At 43.9% G+C, this 20,113-nt stretch overlaps 1 protein-coding gene across 2 annotated transcripts in view; it reads left to right on the forward strand.

Annotated features, from left to right (window-relative positions):
- The window catches only part of LOC139404958 (pleckstrin homology domain-containing family G member 4B-like), a 58,431-nt gene extending 46,813 nt beyond the window's left edge, over positions 1-11,618 (forward strand). Inside the window, exons 16-23 of one of the 2 annotated variants that reach the window (XM_071147511.1) lie at positions 2,321-2,410; positions 2,999-3,223; positions 3,499-3,669; positions 3,971-4,148; positions 4,775-4,891; positions 6,778-7,068; positions 7,971-8,227; positions 10,064-10,131. In XM_071147511.1, coding sequence (XP_071003612.1) covers positions 2,321-2,410; positions 2,999-3,223; positions 3,499-3,669; positions 3,971-4,148; positions 4,775-4,891; positions 6,778-7,068; positions 7,971-8,227; positions 10,064-10,108 — 1,374 coding nt within the window. In that variant the 3' untranslated portion in view covers positions 10,109-10,131. Of the gene's footprint in view, positions 1-2,320; positions 2,411-2,998; positions 3,224-3,498; positions 3,670-3,970; positions 4,149-4,774; positions 4,892-6,777; positions 7,069-7,970; positions 8,228-10,063; positions 10,132-11,364 lie in introns of those variants that run through there. The other variant, XM_071147510.1, reaches the window with a different exon arrangement.
- Positions 11,619-20,113: the final 8,495 nt, after the last annotated feature.

Raw genomic sequence — 20,113 nt, forward strand, 5'->3', positions numbered from 1 at the left:
TTCTAGTGGTTGGTTGATGGTATTCTAATGGTTGGTTGATGGAATCATAATGGTTGGTTGATGGAATCAAGGCCTCATGAGCTAAATGAGTCTCCATGTTTAGGCCTAGCGCAGAACACCGGTTCCGCGTCCCAAATGGCACCCTATTCCCTAAATAATGCATCCCTATTCTCTATGGGCCCTATTCAAAAGTAATGCACTATATAGGGAATAGGGTGCCATTTGGAACACATCCTGTGTGTGTACCTTTGACTATTGTCAGAGTAGTAACTTGTTAATCCTGTGTGCAGGAGGATCAGTTTGACTGTAGTCAGAGTGCTAACTTGTTATTCCTGTGTGCAGGAGGATCAGTTTGACTGTAGTCAGAGTGTTAACTTGTTATTCCTGTGTGCAGGAGGATCAGTTTGACTGTAGTCAGAGTGGTAACTTGTTATTCCTGTGTGCAGGAGGATCAGTTTGACTGTCGTCAGAGTGGTAACTTGTTATTCCTGTGTGCAGGAGGATCAGTTTGACTGTAGTCAGAGTGGTAATTTGTTAATCCTGTGTGCAGGAGGATCAGTTTGACTGTAGTCAGAGTGGTAACTTGTTAATCCTGTGTGCAGGAGGATCAGTTTGGAATGTAGTCAGAGTGGTAACTTGTTAATCCTGTGTGCAGGAGGATCAGTTTGACTGTAGTCAGAGTGGTAACTTGTTATTCCTGTGTGCAGGAGGATCAGTTTGACTGTAGTCAGAGTGGTAACCTGTTATTCCTGTGTGCAGGAGGATCAGTTTGACTGTCGTCAGAGTGGTAACTTGTGATTCCTGTGTGCAGGAGGATCAGTTTGACTGTAGTCAGAGTGGTAACTTGTTATTCCTGTGTGCAGGAGGATCAGTTTGACTGTCGTCAGAGTGGTAACTTGTTATTCCTGTGTGCAGGAGGATCAGTTTGACTGTAGTCAGAGTGGTAATTTGTTAATCCTGTGTGCAGGAGGATCAGTTTGACTGTAGTCAGAGTGGTAACTTGTTAATCCTGTGTGCAGGAGGATCAGTTTGGAATGTAGTCAGAGTGGTAACTTGTTAATCCTGTGTGCAGGAGGATCAGTTTGACTGTAGTCAGAGTGGTAACTTGTTATTCCTGTGTGCAGGAGGATCAGTTTGACTGTCGTCAGAGTGGTAACTTGTGATTTCTGTGTGCAGGAGGATCAGTTTGACTGTCGTCAGAGTGGTAACTTGTGATTCCTGTGTGCAGGAGGATCAGTTTGACTGTAGTCAGAGTGGTAACTTGTTATTCCTGTGTGCAGGAGGATCAGTTTGACTGTCGTCAGAGTGGTAACTTGTGATTTCTGTGTGCAGGAGGATCAGTTTGACTGTAGTCAGAGTGGTAACTTGTGATTTCTGTGTGCAGGAGGATCAGTTTGACTGTCGTCAGAGTGGTAACTTGTTAATCCTGTGTGCAGGAGGATCAGTTTGACTGTAGTCAGAGTGGTAACTTGTTATTCCTGTGTGCAGGAGGATCAGTTTGACTGTAGTCAGAGTGGTAACTTGTGATTCCTGTGTGCAGGAGGATCAGTTTGACTGTCGTCAGAGTGGTAACTTGTTATTCCTGTGTGCAGGAGGATCAGTTTGACTGTCGTCAGAGTGGTAACTTGTTATTCCTGTGTGCAGGAGGATCAGTTTGACTGTAGTCAGAGTGGTAACTTGTTATTCCTGTGTGCAGGAGGATCAGTTTGACTGTAGTCAGAGTGGTAACTTGTGATTCCTGTGTGCAGGAGGATCAGTTTGACTGTCGTCAGAGTGGTAACTTGTTATTCCTGTGTGCAGGAGGATCAGTTTGACTGTCGTCAGAGTGGTAACTTGTTATTCCTGTGTGCAGGAGGATCAGTTTGACTGTAGTCAGAGTGGTAACTTGTTATTCCTGTGTGCAGGAGGATCAGTTTGACTGTAGTCAGAGTGGTAACTTGTTAATCCTGTGTGCAGGAGGATCCGTTTGACTGTCGTCAGAGTGGTAACTTGTTAATCCTGTGTGCAGGAGGATCAGTTTGAATGTAGTCAGAGTGGTAACTTGTTAATCCTGTGTGCAGGAGGATCCGTTTGACTGTCGTCAGAGTGGTAACTTGTTATTCCTGTGTGCAGGAGGATCCGTTTGACTGTAGTCAGAGTGGTAACTTGTTAATCCTGTGTGCAGGAGGATCAGTTTGACTGTAGTCAGAGTGGTAACTTGTTAATCCTGTGTGCAGGAGGATCCGTTTGACTGTCGTCAGAGTGGTAACTTGTTATTCCTGTGTGCAGGAGGATCAGTTTGACTGTCGTCAGAGTGGTAACTTGTGATTCCTGTGTGCAGGAGGATCAGTTTGGAATGTACGCTCTCTACAGCAAGAACAAGCCTCAGTCTGACGCTCTACTCACCAGCAACGGGAATGGATTCTTTAAGGTGCGTCTGAAACGCCTCTGGTTACTACCGTTCTAGGATCAGCTGTACTAACACCAGACCTAACCTTTAACCAATATGAAACTACTTCACAGCAACAGGCTAATTGTAAAGTTGTGTGAGCCTAACAGCATATAGGGTGCTACTAATGTATATCCACTAGTTCTACACTGAGTAACATTAGAATTCCCATTGTCAAACTTCACATAGCTACTGGACGTCTACCAATGTAGAATGGAAGAGTTGAATTGACATCAGAATTCCCATTTAGAAAAGCTATTGTACATCTGCATACAGAGTCCTACATCCCCTCTCATCCTCCTCTATGTGTGTGTCTGCTATCCAGAACAACCAGTTGGAGCCGGGTGTTAAGATGGACCTGGTGTCCTACCTGTCTGTTGGTCTGTTTTATCTTTCTGTATGTATCCTGACCTCTGACCTCTACCCTCTGACCTCTAACCTGTCTGTCTCCCCAGAACAAGCAGTTGGAGCCGGGTGTTAAGATGGACCTGGTGTCCTACCTGTCTGTTGGTCTGTTTATCTTTCTGTGTGTATCCTGACCTCTGACCTCTAACCTATCTGTCTCCCCAGAACAAGCAGTTGGAGCTGGGTGATAAGATGGACCTGGCGTCCTACCTGCTGAAGCCCATCCAGAGGATGTCTAAGTACGCCCTGCTGCTGAAGGACCTGATCAAGGAGTGTGGTCAGTCCCAGGAACAGGAGCTCTCTGACCTCCGCACCGCAGAGGAGATGGTTAAGTTCCAGCTGCGCCACGGCAACGACCTACTGGCCATGGACGCCATCCGAGGATGTGATGTAAGTCGGGGGGATGGAGCAGTAGAGTAGTAGAGTAGTAGAGTAGTAGAGCAGAGAGAGAGAGAGAGAGAGACAGAGACAGAGACAGAGAGAGAGAGAGAATTGGCCATGTAAACATATGTTCCCCATGTCAATAAAGCCTTTAAATTGAAATTGAATTGAGAGAGAGAGAGAGAGGGGAAATAGAAACGTACACATCATGTATAATTATTTGTTTGGAAGAAAATGTCAGAGTAAGTCATGTGAAACGTCTCCTCTGGTCTCTGCTGCTGTAGGTGAACCTGAAGGAACAGGGTCAGCTGAGGTGTCAGGATGAGTTCATCGTGTGGTGTGGCCGCAGGAAGTACCTGCGTCACGTCTTCCTGTTCGAGGACCTCATCCTCTTCAGCAAAAGCAAAAAGATTGAGGGAGGGTACGACCTGTACATCTACAAGCAGTCCTACAAGGTGACAACGACAACACGCACAGAGGGTTTTAATATGTACTATGAAGTTATGAACTATGAAGTAATATGACGTTCTACCTTAAATCATTTCAGCCAGTTGGCTAACATTATGCTATGTTGTTGTGTTCAGGCAGTGATGTTTGTATGGTTTATTGTGAGGTGTGGAACCACAGTTAGCAGGGTTCTCCACAATGGAGGCGCTACACCACTATGTTCAGTTTGCTGTGCCACCATGTGAAATCTCAAAACCACCACAGTCAGTGTTTTCCTGTAAAGGTGACTGTTTCTGGCTACTGATTCAGACGGCAGAGATAGGAATGACAGAGAGCGTGGGCGACAGCGGGCTGCGTTTCGAGATCTGGTTCCGGAGGAGGAAGTCCCAGGACACGTTCATCCTGCAGGCCGGCTCTGGAGAGGTCAAGGCCGTGTGGACAGCCATCATCGGAAAGATCCTCTGGAGGCAGGCGCTACGAAACAGGGGTGAGGAACCACGGCCACAGAGGGGGAGTCGTGGGTCATATCTGGACATGAGCTCATCATCTCTGTTGTTGTGTTATGGAACAAGTGATTCCTCTTTATCTCTTGTCTGACCTGAGGCCTGTGTTGATAACCTTCTGTACCATTCATTAAGAGGTGACATGTCTCTTGTCTGACCTGAGGCCTGTGTTGATAACATTCTGTACCATTCATTAAGAGGTGGCATGTCTCTTGCTGACCTGAGGCCTGTGTTGATAACCTTCTGTACCATTCATTAAGAGGTGGCATGTCTCTTGTCTGACCTGAGGCCTGTGTTGATAACCTTCTGTACCATTCATTAAGAGGTGGCATGTCTCTTGCTGACCTGAGGCCTGTGTTGATAACCTTCTGTACCATTCATTAAGAGGTGGCATGTCTCTTGTCTGACCTGAGGCCTGTGTTGATAACCTTCTGTACCATTCATTAAGAGTCTCTTGTCTGACCTGAGGCCTGTGTTGACAACATTCTGTACCATTCATTAAAAGGTGACATGTCTGGTTCTAGTTCAAGTCAACCTCAGGTACATCAAATGGAACCTCTCATTGTGTGTCTGATTGAGGGTCATAACGTGTTTATTCTCTTAACTACAGAGGTGCGCTTGAAAGAGATGGTTTCCATGGGGATTGGCAGCAAGCCTTTCATGGACATCAAGCCTAGTGATGCTGCCATTAGTGACCGAGCCATTGATTACATCATGAAGGGGTCAGGTGAGCTGTCGCTACGATATGTTATGATAACCTAATTTGCCTGGAAATTATTTTTATGAGGTTAGCATACAAAATCCACAAAATAAATATCTCTCTATCACTCCCTCTCACTCTCTCTCTCTCTTTCTTTGTTTCTCTCTGTTTGCTGAATGTGACTTTCAACAACATGTCTGCCAATGCAGCTGCTGATGAGAAAGGCTGATTTGTAAATGCTCTCTCTGCCAGGATAGGGGTGCGTTGTCAAGTTGACTGAATCAAAACACAACATCCCAACATCTCAGAGCACATCTCCCCTGTTCTCCTCCTTTAAACCCTTGATATGTTCTGTTCCAGCTGAAATATCCTCTCAGAGTCTACATCTACACTCCTACTCCACCAGACAGCTGTTGTGTACTGACACAGTGTCCTGTTAGCAGGAATGAGGTTGTCTGGACTTGTGTCTGTCGCAGGTGATTTGTTGCATGTCAGATATCAAAGGATGTTGAAGTTAATGCAGCAGGTGGAGTCAGAGCTGAAGTTAATGCAGCAGGTGGAGTCAAAGCTGAAGTTAAAGCAGCAGGGGGAGTCAGAGCTGAAGTTAATGCAGCAGGGGGAGTCAGAGCTGAAGTTAATGCAGCAGAGGGAGTCAGAGCTGAAGTTAATGCAGCAGGTGGAGTCAGAGCTGAAGTTAATGCAGCAGGGGGAGTCAGAGCTGAAGTTAATGCAGCCAGTGGAGTCAGAGCTGAAGTTAAAGCAGCAGGTGGAGTCAGAGCTGAAGTTAATGCAGCAGGTGGAGTCAGAGCTGAAGTTAAAGCAGCAGGTGGAGTCAGAGCTGAAGTTAATGCAGCAGGTGGAGTCAGAGCTGAAGTTAATGCAGCAGGGGGAGTCAGAGCTGAAGTTAAAGCAGCAGGGGGAGTCAGAGCTGAAGTTAAAGCAGCAGGGGGAGTCAGAGCTGAAGTTAATGCAGCAGGTGGAGTCAGAGCTGAAGTTAATGCAGCAGGTGGAGTCAGAGCTGAAGTTAATGCAGCAGGTGGAGTCAGAGCTGAAGTTAAAGCAACAGGTGGAGTCAGAGCTGAAGTTAATGCAGCAGGTGGAGTCAGAGCTGAAGTTAATGCAGCAGGTGGAGTCAGAGCTGAAGTTAATGCAGCAGGTGGAGTCAGAGCTGAAGTTAATGCAGCAGGTGGAGTCAGAGCTGAAGTTAATGCAGCAGGTGGAGTCAGAGCTGAAGTTAAAGCAGCAGAGGGAGTCAGAGCTGAAGTTTTGTGATTTTGTACACAAAGAATACAAAACAAACACAATGAACTCAAACACTAGACACAATGTAGCATCAACTCAAACACTAGACACAATGTAGCATCAACTCAAACACTAGACACAATGTAGCATCAACTCAAACACTAGACACAATGTAACATGTACAGCTCAGATAAGACAAACAAGAGGAAGAATAGGAACGTGCTCTGCATTACCCCATGCTAGACTGACTGTCTGGCTAGTGTACTGTCCTCTCCTCTAACGTTACCTCACTGACAATGTTGTGTGTATACTCTTCAGAACTGTGTTCTATGGTTGTCCCGGAGTAGCCTGATACCTCCTGTATTCTGTGGTTGTCCCGGAGTAGCCTGATACCTCCTGTATTCTGTGGTTGTCCCGGAGTAGCCTGATACCTCCTGTATTCTGTGGTTGTCCCGAGTAGCCTGAAACCTCCTGTATTCTGTGGTTGTCCCGGAGTAGCCTGATACCTCCTGTATTCTGTGGTTGTCCCGGAGTAGCCTGATACCTCCTGTATTCTGTGGTTGTCCCGGAGTAGCCTCATACCTCCTTCCACGGAGACATGATCCATAGATAGAAATGTGTACAGTGAAATGTTCATGTTCTCTACCCAATCTTTCCTTCTCTCCCTCCAGAGTCCAGGACCAGGGCGTCCATCGCGGTGTCCTCCTTCGACCACTCCACGCCCTTTAAGCGGCCTCACTCCACCATCTCCAACAGTAGCACCTCCTCTTCCTCCTCCCAGTCCTCTTCCTCACTGCTGGGCTCCCTCAACCTGCACCTGTATCCCTCGCCTGCTCACCAGCACCCCCAAGCCCACCAGCACCCCTACCCCCTGGGCAGCGTACCCTCCTTCAGCCACTGGCCCTACGACTGCATTGAGGAGGACGAGCTGGAGCAGGACACGGGCAGCCAGCCTTCTATGAGTGAGTGACAGACAGCCTTCTGTGAGTGAGTGAGTGAGTGAGTGAGTGAGTGAGTGAGTGACAGACAGCCTTCTATGAGTGAGTGACAGACAGCCTTCTGTGAGTGAGTGACAGACAGCCTTCTGTGAGTGAGTGAGTGAGTGAGTGAGTGAGTGAGTGAGTGAGTGAGTGTGTGAGTGAGTGAGTGAGTGAGTGAGTGAGTGAGTGAGTGAGTGAGTGAGTGAGTGACAGACAGACAGCCTTCTGTGAGTTATTGAGTGAGTGAGTGAGGTGAGTGAGTGAGTGAGTGAGTGAGTGAGTGAGTGAGTGAGTGAGTGAGTGAGTGAGTGAGTGACAGACAGCCTTCTGTGAGTTATTGAGTGAGTGAATGAGTGAGGTGAGTGAATAAGTGAGTGAGTGAGTGAGTGAGGTGAGTGAGTGAGTGAGTGAGTGAGTGAGTGAGTGACAGACAACCTTCTGTGAGTTATTGAGTGAGTGAGTGAGTGACTGAGTGAGTGACTGAGTGAGTGACTGAGTGAGTGACAGGCAGGCCCTAACAGGTATCCATGTCTGAATCCCAAATGGCACCCTCTTCTCTATTTAGTGCACTACATTTAACCAGAGCCCTATACGTCTTGGTCAACCGTAGTGCACTATATAGGGAATAGGGAGCCATCTGGTATGCATCCCATGTCCTCGTCTTAAAGTGTCTTACTGTCCCTATCACATTACTAAGGATGTCTAATTCCTCTTTGAAACTGTGGTCCTGTTCCTCTCTGTCCCCCTGAAAGTCTCCCTGAAAGTCCCCCTGAAAGTCTCCCTGAAAGTCTCCCTGAAAGTCTCCCTGAAAGTCCCCCTGAAAGTCTCCCTGAAAGTCTCCCTAAACTAAATGACTATTGTATCTTCTGTGTGTTTTCCAACAGTCACAGAGAGCTCTGGGGAGACATCGTCCCAGTGTACCTCCAGTGACAGTGTGATGGGGCTGAGCAGCCTCACCCTCCCCATCCCAGGCCACGGCCGCCCCAACATCATCATCGACGCCTTACCCAGCAACTCCACTTCCTCCTTCCTGTGTTCGTCCACGCCTCCCGGCTCCTCCCACCCTCAGATGGCCCCTCCCCCAGCCCTGTTCCCTAAGGACAAGGTCCTCCAAGCCCAGGGCAGCACCTTCATCACAGCAGTGAGTAGAATGGTGGTTTTTACACATAATAGTGACATTGTGTAGACGAGTTTAAAGTAGCTAACAGACGTGGGTTCAAATACTATATGAAATCATTTCAAATAGTTCATCTGTGCTTGATTGATCATACTTAATCTGTGCTTGATTGATCATACTTAATCTGTGCTTGATTGATCATACTTAATCTGTGCTTGATTGATCTTGCTTGGTTTAATGGATTGTTAGAATAGTCCCAAGCACTTCAGGCAGACTAGAGCAAACACTCAAAGTCATTAAAATATTTCAAAAAGTATTTGAACCCAGGTTTGGTGGGTCGGTAAAATATCTCTGTTCTTGCGCTGATTGCTGAATACTCTCTGTTGAAGTGGAGTATCTTCTGAAGGTTTTTATACACTAGGACATGAAGGATTCTGTTTATTCAGAGGTTTCCTAACCCACCCACTGTCATCCAACATCATCCTGTCCAATCAGGTTTCCTATCCCACCCACTGTCATCCAACATCATCCTGTCCAATCAGGTTTCCTAACCCACCCACTGTCATCCAACATCATCCTGTCCAATCAGGTTTCCTAACCCACCCACTGTCATCCAACATCATCCTGTCCAATCAGGTTTCGTAACCCGCCCACTGTCATCCAACATCATCCTGTCCAATCAGGTTTCCTAACACGCCCACTGTCATCAACATCATCCTGTCCAATCAGGTTTCCTAACCCGCCCACTGTCATCCAACATCATCCTGTCCAATCAGGTTTCCTAACCCACCCATTGTCATCCAACATCATCCTGTCCAATCAGGTTTCCTAACCCGCCCACTGTCATCCAACATAATCCTGTCCAATCAGGTTTCCTAACCCGCCCACTGTCATCCAACATCATCCTGTCCAATCAGGTTTCCTAACCCACCCACTGTCATCCAACATCATCCTGTCCAATCAGGTTTCCTAACCCGCCACTGTCATCCAACATCATCCTGTCCAATCAGGTTTCCTAACCCGCCCACTGTCATCCAACATAATCCTGTCCAATCAGGTTTCCTAACCCGCCCACTGTCATCCAACATCATCCTGTCCAATCAGGTTTCCTAACCCGCCCACTGTCATCCAACATCATCCTGTCCAATCAGGTTTCCTAACCCACCCATTGTCATCCAACATCATCCTGTCCAATCAGGTTTCCTAACCCGCCCACTGTCATCCAACATAATCCTGTCCAATCAGGTTTCCTAACCCGCCCACTGTCATCCAACATCATCCTGTCCAATCAGGTTTCCTAACCCGCCACTGTCATCCAACATCATCCTGTCCAATCAGGTTTCCTAACCCGCCCACTGTCATCCAACATCATCCTGTCCAATCAGGTTTCCTAACCCACCCACTGTCATCCAACATCATCCTGTCCAATCAGGTTTCCTAACCCGCCCACTGTCATCCAACATCATCCTGTCCAATCAGGTTTCCTAACCCGCCCACTGTCATCCAACATCATCCTGTCCAATCAGGTTTCCTAACCCGCCCACTGTCATCCAACATCATCCTGTCCAATCAGGTTTCCTAACCCGCCCACTGTCATCCAACATCATCCTGTCCAATCAGGTTTCCTAACCCGCCCACTGTCATCCAACATCATCCTGTCCAATCAGGTTTCCTAACCCGCCCACTGTCATCCAACATCATCTTGTCCAATCAGGTTTCCTAACCCGCCCACTATCATCCAACATCATCCTGTCCAATCAGTCATGTCATTCCAGTGGAGTGAAGAGTAAACATTGCAGCCATTGGCTCTCCCTGGTTTCTCTCTCACCAGCATTTTGTGTGTTGTTTTGTTTTTGCCAGAGCAAGACCTCTCATATTACAATAGGCCTCTCTACAGTGGTCTGACTCACAGAGAGAGAGAGAGAGGGGGCTGTTTAGCTCAGTAAGTAATTGGGTCTGGCCAGAGTGAGCGTGGTCTGTGTCGTGGTGTTCTGTTTGGTTCACAGCCTTATTAACAACTGTGGGGATCTCCCTCTGTCCGTACCATGAATACAAATCTGTGTGCAAACATGCTTTGTGTGCGTGTGTGCGTGTGTGTGTGCGTGTGCATGTGCGTGTGTGTGTGTGTGTGTGTGTGTGTGTGCATGGCAGTGTCCTGCTAGGGTTAAATGACTGCTGTGTTGGTCCAGGAGTTTCCCCTGACCATGTGACCTGACCAGTTCACACTCCGTGTCCTAGTGATGGATGATGTGTTGTGTCAAGCTTTTGGGTTCTCTGGTCCGTCTCTGGTCTCTGGTTTCATGTCTCAGGTCTCAGGTGTCATGCCTCAGGTCTCAGGTCTCTGGTCTCTGGTCTCATGTCTCAGGTCTCATGCCTCAGGTCTCGGGTCTCTGGTCTCTGGTCTCATGTCTCATGTCTCAGGTCTCATGTCTCATGTCTCAGGTCTCATGTCTCTGGTCTCAGGTCTCATGTCTCAGGTCTCAGGTCTCAGGTCTCTGGTCTCTGGTCTCATGTCTCATGTCTCAGGTCTCAGGTCTCATGTCTCTGGTCTCAGGTCTCTGGTCTCTGGTCTCTGGTCTCTGGTCTCTGGTCTCTGGTCTCTGGTCTCTGGTCTCTGGTCTCTGGTCTCATGTCTCAGGTCTCTGGTCTCTGGTCTCTGGTCTCTGGTCTCATGTCTCATGTCTCAGGTCTCATGTCTCATGTCTCATGCTCCTCTGTGTGCTTCTGCCATGTGTGCTCTAGCATGTTACATAGCTGTATGTTTGCTCTGCTTTTGTTGGCGTTGTTGATGCACGGTCATTATGTTAAAAGGTTCAGTTGTTGTTTATACCTCAGCTCAGCAGCTAGGGGGCAGCAGATCATTGGTGATCGGTTCACTTGTTGTTCATACCTCAGCTCAGCAGCTAGGGGGCAGCAGATCATTGGTGCAGAAATCTGTTATAATAAAAAGTAATGACAGTACTACATTGTAATCGTCTACTCTTACAGTCATAAGACGTCAAAGGAGCCTAATCAATAGATGTACAGTCTAGATGTTAGACAGTCATGTTAAATCAACCTTTCTCTAGCTCAGTAGTAACCAGTTGGGGTTGGACATTTACAATGTTTGACAGTTTGTAAATCCTTTTTGTTAACCCTGTCAATGTGTCTTCCTCTTCTAGCTGTGATGCCACTGCACTGAGAACTGGTGTTACGGAGGATCAGTAAGGACTTGAGTGAGGAAGCTATCCTGTTAAGCATGCTCAGTGACGCCTGTAACACTGGGCACTCTACTGTGTCTCTACTGGACTCTACTGTGTCTCTACTGGATTCTACTGTGTCTCTACTGGACTCTACTGTGTCTCTATTGGACTCTACTGGTCTCTACTGGACTCTACTGTGCCTCTACTGGTCTCTACTGTGTCTCTACTGGACTCTACTGTGTCTCTACTGGATTCTACTGTGTCTCTACTGGACTCTACTGTGTCTCTACTGGACTCTACTGTGTCTCTATTGGACTCTACTGGTCTCTACTGGACTCTACTGTGCCTCTACTGGTCTCTACTGTGTCTCTACTGGACTCTACTGAACTACTGGACTCTACTGTGTCTCTACTTGTCTCTACTGTGTATCCACTGGACTCTACTGGACTACTGGTCTCTACTGGACTCTACTGGACTCTACTGGTATCTACTGGACTCTACTGGACTCTACTGGACTACTGGTCTCAACTCTGTCTCCACTGGACTCCACTGGACTCTACTGGTATCTACTGGACTCTACTGGACTCTACTGGTATCTACTTGACTCTACTGGACTCTACTGGACTACTGGTCTCCACTCTGTCTCCACTGGACTCTACTGTGTCTTGACTGGACTCTACTGGTCTCCACTCTGTCTCCACTGGACTCTACTGTGTGTTGACTGGACTCTACTGGATTCTACTGGTCTCTCTGGACTCTACTGTGTCTTGACTGGACTCTACTGGACTCTACTGTGTATCTACTGGACTACTGTGCCTCTACTGGTCTCTACTGGACTCTACTGGTCTCTACTGTGTCTCTACTGGTCTCTACTGGACTCTACTGGACTCTACTGGACTCTTGACTGGACTCTTGACTGGACTCTACTGTGTCTCTACTGTGTCTCTACTGGACTCTACTGGTCTCTACTGGACTCTACTGGTCTTTACTGTCTCTACTGGACTCTTGACTGGACTCTACTGGATTCTGAAAACAACAGACACATAACAGACCACTATGACAATAGACACATAGCAAACCACTCCGACAACAGACACACAACAGACCACTATGACAACAGACCACTCTGACAGCAACAGACACTCGTCGTTGAGACCGATGGCCTTTGGCATTTCAGAACGATGTGTTGAAAATGTAACATTGCTATGTATGCAGTACTTAAAGAAATAGTTTCACCAATGCTGGTACGTCGCGTTCTGACTGTATATGTGTTTTAATGAACTAGATATGTATCACTGTTTATAATGTAGAATATTTGTTTTATTATGTCTTATTCAAGGAAGCAAACAGATGGAAAGTACTCAGCAGACAGCCAGACAGACGCTAGTGGGGATTCACTACCAGCTATTCAGCAGACAGCCAGACAGACGCTAGTGGGGATTCACTACCAGCTATTCAGCAGACAGCCAGACAGACGCTAGTGGGGATTCACTACCAGCTATTCAGCAGACAGCCAGACAGACGCTAGTGGGGATTCACTACCAGATATTCAGCAGACAGCCAGACAGACGCTAGTGGGGATTCACTACCAGATATTCAGCAGACAGCCAGACAGACGCTAGTGGGGATTCACTACCAACTATTCAGCAGACAGCCAGACAGACGCTAGTGGGGATTCACTACCAGCTATTCAGCAGACAGTCAGACAGACGCTAGTGGGGATTCACTACCAGCTATTCAGCAGACAGCCAGACAGACGCTAGTGGGGATTCACTACCAGCTATTCAGCAGACAGCCAGACAGACGCTAGTGGGGATTCACTACCAGCTATTCAGCAGACAGCCAGACAGACGCTAGTGGGGATTCACTACCAGCTATTCAGCAGACAGCCAGACAGACGCTAGTGGGGATTCACTACCAGCTATTCAGCAGACAGCCAGACAGACGCTAGTGGGGATTCACTACCAGCTATTCAGCAGACAGCCAGACAGACGCTAGTGGGGATTCACTACCAGCTATTCAGCAGACAGCCAGACAGACGCTAGTGGGGATTCACTACCAGCTATTCAGCAGACAGCCAGACAGACGCTAGTGGGGATTCACTACCAGCTATTCAGCAGACAGCCAGACAGACGCTAGTGGGGATTCACTACCAGCTATTCAGCAGACAGCCAGACAGACGCTAGTGGGGATTCACTACCAGCTATTCAGCAGACAGCCAGACAGACGCTAGTGGGGATTCACTACCAGCTATTCTGTTAATTAACGCCTCCATCACACCGACAGTATCACTGCATTTTGGTCCACCAGAAGTACATTCATTTCCAATGAAAAGCTGCGTTTGTCCTGCAGCATTGCGTTGCCGAGGCAGTTGCAGTGCGTTCTGTGTGATGCGTTGGATTTATAGAACTTAGTCAAACTTATGCATCAAACTGTATGTGTAGTCGGCTGGAGAAAGCAGAAAGCAGAAAGGTGTTGAACTTTTGTTACTTTTGTTCACCACATATCCAGATGATGCTGCGTAACATTTTGCGCAATGACGCTGTCGGTGTGACCGAGGCGCCAGAACAAGGGACATTTCCCTGTCTCTCTGGCTGTTCTTATCGTTACCAGTACTATGTGTCTCTCTGGCTGTTCTTATCGTTACCAGTACTATGTGTCTCTCTGGCTGTTCTTATCGTTACCAGTACTATGTGTCTGTCTGGCTGTTCTTATTGTTACCAGTACTATGTGTCTCTGGCTGTTCTTATCGTTACCAGTACTATGTGTCTCTGGCTGTTCTTATCGTTACCAGTACTATGTGTCTCTGGCTGTTCTTATCGTTACCAGTACTATGTGTCTCTCTGGCTGTTCTTATCGTTACCAGTACTATGTATCTCTCTGGCTGTTCTTATCGTTACCAGTACTATGTGTCTCTGGCTGTTCTTATCGTTACCAGTACTATGTGTCTCTCTGGCTGTTCTTATCGTTACCAGTACTATGTGTCTCTCTGGCTGTTCTTATCGTTACCAGTACTATGTGTCTCTCTGTACAGAGTATTAAACAGGATATTAAAAAGCTCTTTAATGTTTAGCACCACAGCTACATCTGACATGATATTACTTCGGCTTTTTCCCAATGCCTAATATGGACATGATTTTTACTCAAACAACAATTACAGTGTTTGAAGCGAGCAAGACAAAGCCCTCTCTCTGGATACCAGTCTGTTAGATGACCAAATGTGAGCAGTTGAAAACAACAACAACATAGGGGGCTTTGTTTCGAAAATGTCTCTGTTTCAAACTGTCAACTGGTAGGCTTAAGCTATGTACTGATGCTGTCAGCCTTTACAGTTAGCGCCTAAAGCTACTGCTAGATACAGACACACTCTAATCATTAACCACAAACAGACCCCTGCAAACACACACACTGAGATAGATAGAGTCACACAGGAAGAACTGATACTGGTTGAAATAGGGAACAACAAACCAATGAGGAGGCAACGCTAATGAAGAATGGTTGCCTCGACACCTCCGAGAACACAATATGTCCGTGTCCCAAATGGCACCCTATTCCCTACATTGTTGTGCACTACCCTGCCCTGGTCAGAAGTTATGCACTAAATAGGGAATAGGGTGCCATTTGGGACGCATTCTAGTTTTGACCACAAGACTGTTGTTCTCAGTCTGAGTGGAGTGTGTAGCTACACTGTGTGTGTGCGTGCATGCGTGCGTGCGTGCATGTGTGTGTAGCTACGCAGCAGAGTTAGACCACAACCAGCCTGGTCAGAAAGAACCACACAGACAGGACTCGTAGCAGGCAGGCAGGCAGGCAGGCAGGCAATCACCGAGGTTGAGACAGTACTCTAAAACCCACAGATGGGTGTAGGGGCGGTGAGTCCTCATCAAGCCCCTTGATGAGGACTCACCGCTGGCCTACATAGGCTGGATAGTGGGTAAAGATATCTGAGGCTGCTGTACTTTCTCATACATTGAGGCACATACTGATGGTCAAAGCTAAACAGTTTTTAGAGTACTCTCTATCCCGGAAATGCAGATGTTAGTTCATTTACAATCAAGTAGAGACGACATTATAATGATAAGTCCCTTTACTGCGGCGCTGCCCTTTGACACAGCATATCTTCCCCCATTGTCTTCCTCGCTCACTATCATTTCATTTTTTAAACGTCAATATATTTGGATGTGGTCGTCCATGAACAGCTGGCAGACAGATAACAGGTCACAGTGAATGGCTGCGTTTGGCTCCCCGGATCCAGAAGGAGAGGACAGCAGAGAGGGTCACCTCCATGACCAACACACAGAGCATCAGCACCTCCAGCTGTTACAGAAACACAAACAGGCATAAGAAAAGTGTCAGGGACAGACCTTCATCAAGCAGGATGCTGCCACATCCCATTACTACACTACGGCAACTTTGATGAGAAAAAACTATCTACTTTTAGAACAAATTACCTTTATATGATGTTGAACATTGGGATTCCAGGTAGGCATGTCCATGCCCAAGTCAACGCATATCAACACTCCTCCAACTACTGCTACGACCATGCTGCCGATGTTGACACACAGGCAGACCTACCGGTTCATAAGACAGAGTGTTACATGGATCTTCTACTATCGGCTAAAGTGTGTTAACATGAAATAAAACTCATCAAAGCCAAGGATTCAATCAAGGTTTGTAGTAAATCTAGTCTAATTTAAACATGAATATCAGAACAGTCAATGTATTAACAAATGTTTTCATCTTTAATCAATTAAAAGATTTAACTCCTTGCTGATCTGTTGTTTTTTAGTTTGTAATTTTGTCTGTATCCCAATGTACATTTTATGGTGTAAAGGTTTTCTAATCTAAACTAATCTATTTTAATCTAATCTACCCAGGGGGCAAAACTGGTTCCAATGCAGGCGATTATGACGTTAATCTGGTTGTCGTTCAACCTGTTTTGCCCGCTGGGTATTTCTGCATTTGACTCACAGGTAAAACTATTGACTCACAGGTAAAACTATTGACTCACAGGTAAAACTATTGACTCACAGGTAAAACTATTGACTCACAGGTAAAACTATTGACTCACAGGTAAAACTATTGACTCACAGGTAAAACTATTGACTCACAGGTAAAACTATTGACTCACAGGTAAAACTATTGACTCACAGGTAAAACTATTGACTCACAGGTAAAACTATTGACTCACAGGTAAAACTATTGACTCACAGGTAATAGTCTGGGGAATTTGAACAACAGGTTGGATAACAACCCAGCGATGAAGAACTGAGGAGAGAGAAGAGAAGGATCACATTTAATGGTCCTCACATTGACAGCAATTATCAATAGGTTTTATAAGTGCGCTAATCAATATTTTACTATTGCTTAATGAACAGAAATTTAGCTGAACAGTTTTTTACTAATTGATTTGACTTAATTGCTTAAATTATAATTTAGTGATAGTTACATGATCAGTATATTATACACTGAAATGAGAATATGACATTCAGAATTTCGTGTAAAACATATTCACCCTTAAATTACAGTCAATGCTATTGAATTGTGGGTAAAAAACAATATATGCATCCAACAAGCTGTGAATTTGACGCCAGAGGAGTACTCTTGAAAACCTTCATCAGAAGACTTTCAGTATTTCCAAAGGGATCCTCGACGTTTAAACAAATAAGATGTAGCGATTAAAAGACAATGCTACCGCTACTCACTAGTAGTCCCGTGAAGGGCGCCACTCTGAACGTGGTTAAAAGGGACTGGCTCGCATCCCGAGTGGCAGCAAACACAACTCCTACTGCAACACTGAGTAGACCGCTCGTCATCTGCAAAGACTGTTGCAAACACAAACCCTCACAAATTAACCTTTGAAAATGATCATCCATAAATATATTTTCTGTGAAATGCATCACTAGAAGCAAGACCAGTCTAACTAAACATACACTTCTTTAAATTCATATATATTAATATATTTATATAGTTACACAGTCCTGTCATATATTTATATAGTTACACAGTCCTGTCATATATTTATATAGTTACACAGTCCTGTCATATATTTATATAGTTACACAGTCCTGTCATATATGTATATAGTTACACAGTCCTGTCATATATGTATATAGTTACACAGTCCTGTCATATATGTATATAGTTACACAGTCCTGTCATATATTTATATAGTTACACAGCCCTGTCATATATTTATATAGTTACACAGTCCTGTCATATATTTATATAGTTACACAGTCCTGTCATATATTTATATAGTTACACAGTCCTGTCATATATTTATATAGTTACACAGTCCTGTCATATATGTATATAGTTACACAGTCCTGTCATATATGTATATAGTTACACAGTCCTGTCATATATTTATATAGTTACACAGCCCTGTCATATATTTATATAGTTAACTGTTACACAGTCCTGTCATATATTTACATAGTTAACTGTTACACAGCCCTGTCATATATTTACATAGTTAACTGTTACACAGCCCTGTCATATATTTATATAGTTAGCTGTTACACAGCCCTGTCATATATTTATATAGTTAACTGTTACACAGTCCTGTAATATATTTATATAGTTAACTGTTACACAGTCCTGTCATATATTTATATAGTTACACAGTCCTGTCATATATTTATATAGTTAACTGTTACACAGTCCTGTAATATATTTATATAGTTACACAGTCCTGTCATATATTTATATAGTTACACAGTCCTGTCATATATTTATATAGTTAACTGTTACACAGTCCTGTCATATATTTATATAGTTACACAGTCCTGTCATATATTTATATAGTTACACAGTCCTGTCATATATTTATATAGTTAACTGTTACACAGTCCTGTCATATATTTATATAGTTACACAGTCCTGTCATATATTTATATAGTTAGCTGTTACACAGTCCTGTAATATATTTATATAGTTACACAGTCCTGTCATATATTTATATAGTTACACAGTCCTGTCATATATTTATATAGTTAACTGTTACACAGTCCTGTCATATATTTATATAGTTACACAGTCCTGTAATATATTTATATAGTTAACTGTTACACAGTCCTGTCATATATTTATATAGTTACACAGTCCTGTCATATATTTATATAGTTAACTGTTACACAGTCCTGTCATATATTTATATAGTTACACAGTCCTGTCATATATTTATATAGTTAACTGTTACACAGTCCTGTCATATATTTATATAGTTACACAGTCCTGTCATATATTTATATAGTTAACTGTTACACAGCCCTGTCATATATTTATATAGTTACACAGTCCTGTCATATATTTATATAGTTACACAGTCCTGTCATATATTTATATAGTTACACAGTCCTGTCATATATTTATATAGTTACACAGCCCTGTCATATATTTATATAGTTAACTGTTACACAGCCCTGTCATATATTTACATAGTTAACTGTTACACAGTCCTGTCATATATTTACATAGTTAACTGTTACACAGCCCTGTCATATATTTACATAGTTAACTGTTACACAGCCCTGTCATATATTTATATAGTTAGCTGTTACACAGCCCTGTCATATATTTATATAGTTAACTGTTACACAGTCCTGTAATATATTTATATAGTTAACTGTTACACAGCCCTGTCATATATTTACATAGTTAACTGTTACACAGTCCTGTCATATATTTACATAGTTAACTGTTACACAGCCGTGTCATATATTTACATAGTTAACTGTTACACAGCCCTGTCATATATTTATATAGTTAGCTGTTACACAGCCCTGTCATATATTTATATAGTTAACTGTTACACAGTCCTGTAATATATTTATATAGTTAACTGTTACACAGTCCTGTCATATATTTACATAGTTAACTGTTACACAGCCCTGTCATATATTTACATAGTTAACTGTTACACAGCCCTGTCATATATTTACATAGTTAACTGTTACACAGTCCTGTCATATATTTACATAGTTAACTGTTACACAGCCCTGTCATATATTTACATAGTTAACTGTTACACAGTCCTGTCATATATTTATATAGTTAACTGTTACACAGCCCTGTCATATATTTATATAGTTAACTGTTACACAGCCCTGTAATATATTTATATAGTTACACAGTCCTGTCATATATTTATATAGTTAACTGTTACACAGCCCTGTCATATATTTATATAGTTAACTGTTACACAGCCCTGTAATATATTTATATAGTTAACTGTTACACAGCCCTGTCATATATTTATATAGTTAACTGTTACACAGTCCTGTCATATATTTATATAGTTACACAGTCCTGTCATATATTTATATAGTTAACTGTTACACAGTCCTGTCATATATTTATATAGTTACACAGCCCTGTCATATATTTATATAGTTAGCTGTTACACAGTCCTGTCATATATTTATATAGTTAACTGTTACACAGTCCTGTCATATATTTATATAGTTACACAGTCCTGTCATATATTTATATAGTTAACTGTTACACAGTCCTGTCATATATTTATATAGTTAACTGTTACACAGTCCTGTCATATATTTATATAGTTACACAGTCCTGTCATATATTTATATAGTTAACTGTTACACAGTCCTGTCATATATTTATATAGTTAACTGTTACACAGTCCTGTAATATATTTATATAGTTACACAGTCCTGTCATATATTTATATAGTTAACTGTTACACAGTCCTGTCATATAT

The sequence above is a fragment of the Oncorhynchus clarkii genome, unplaced genomic scaffold, assembly GCF_045791955.1.
Source record: "Oncorhynchus clarkii lewisi isolate Uvic-CL-2024 unplaced genomic scaffold, UVic_Ocla_1.0 unplaced_contig_10532_pilon_pilon, whole genome shotgun sequence".
NCBI classification, from domain to species: domain Eukaryota; kingdom Metazoa; phylum Chordata; class Actinopteri; order Salmoniformes; family Salmonidae; genus Oncorhynchus; species Oncorhynchus clarkii.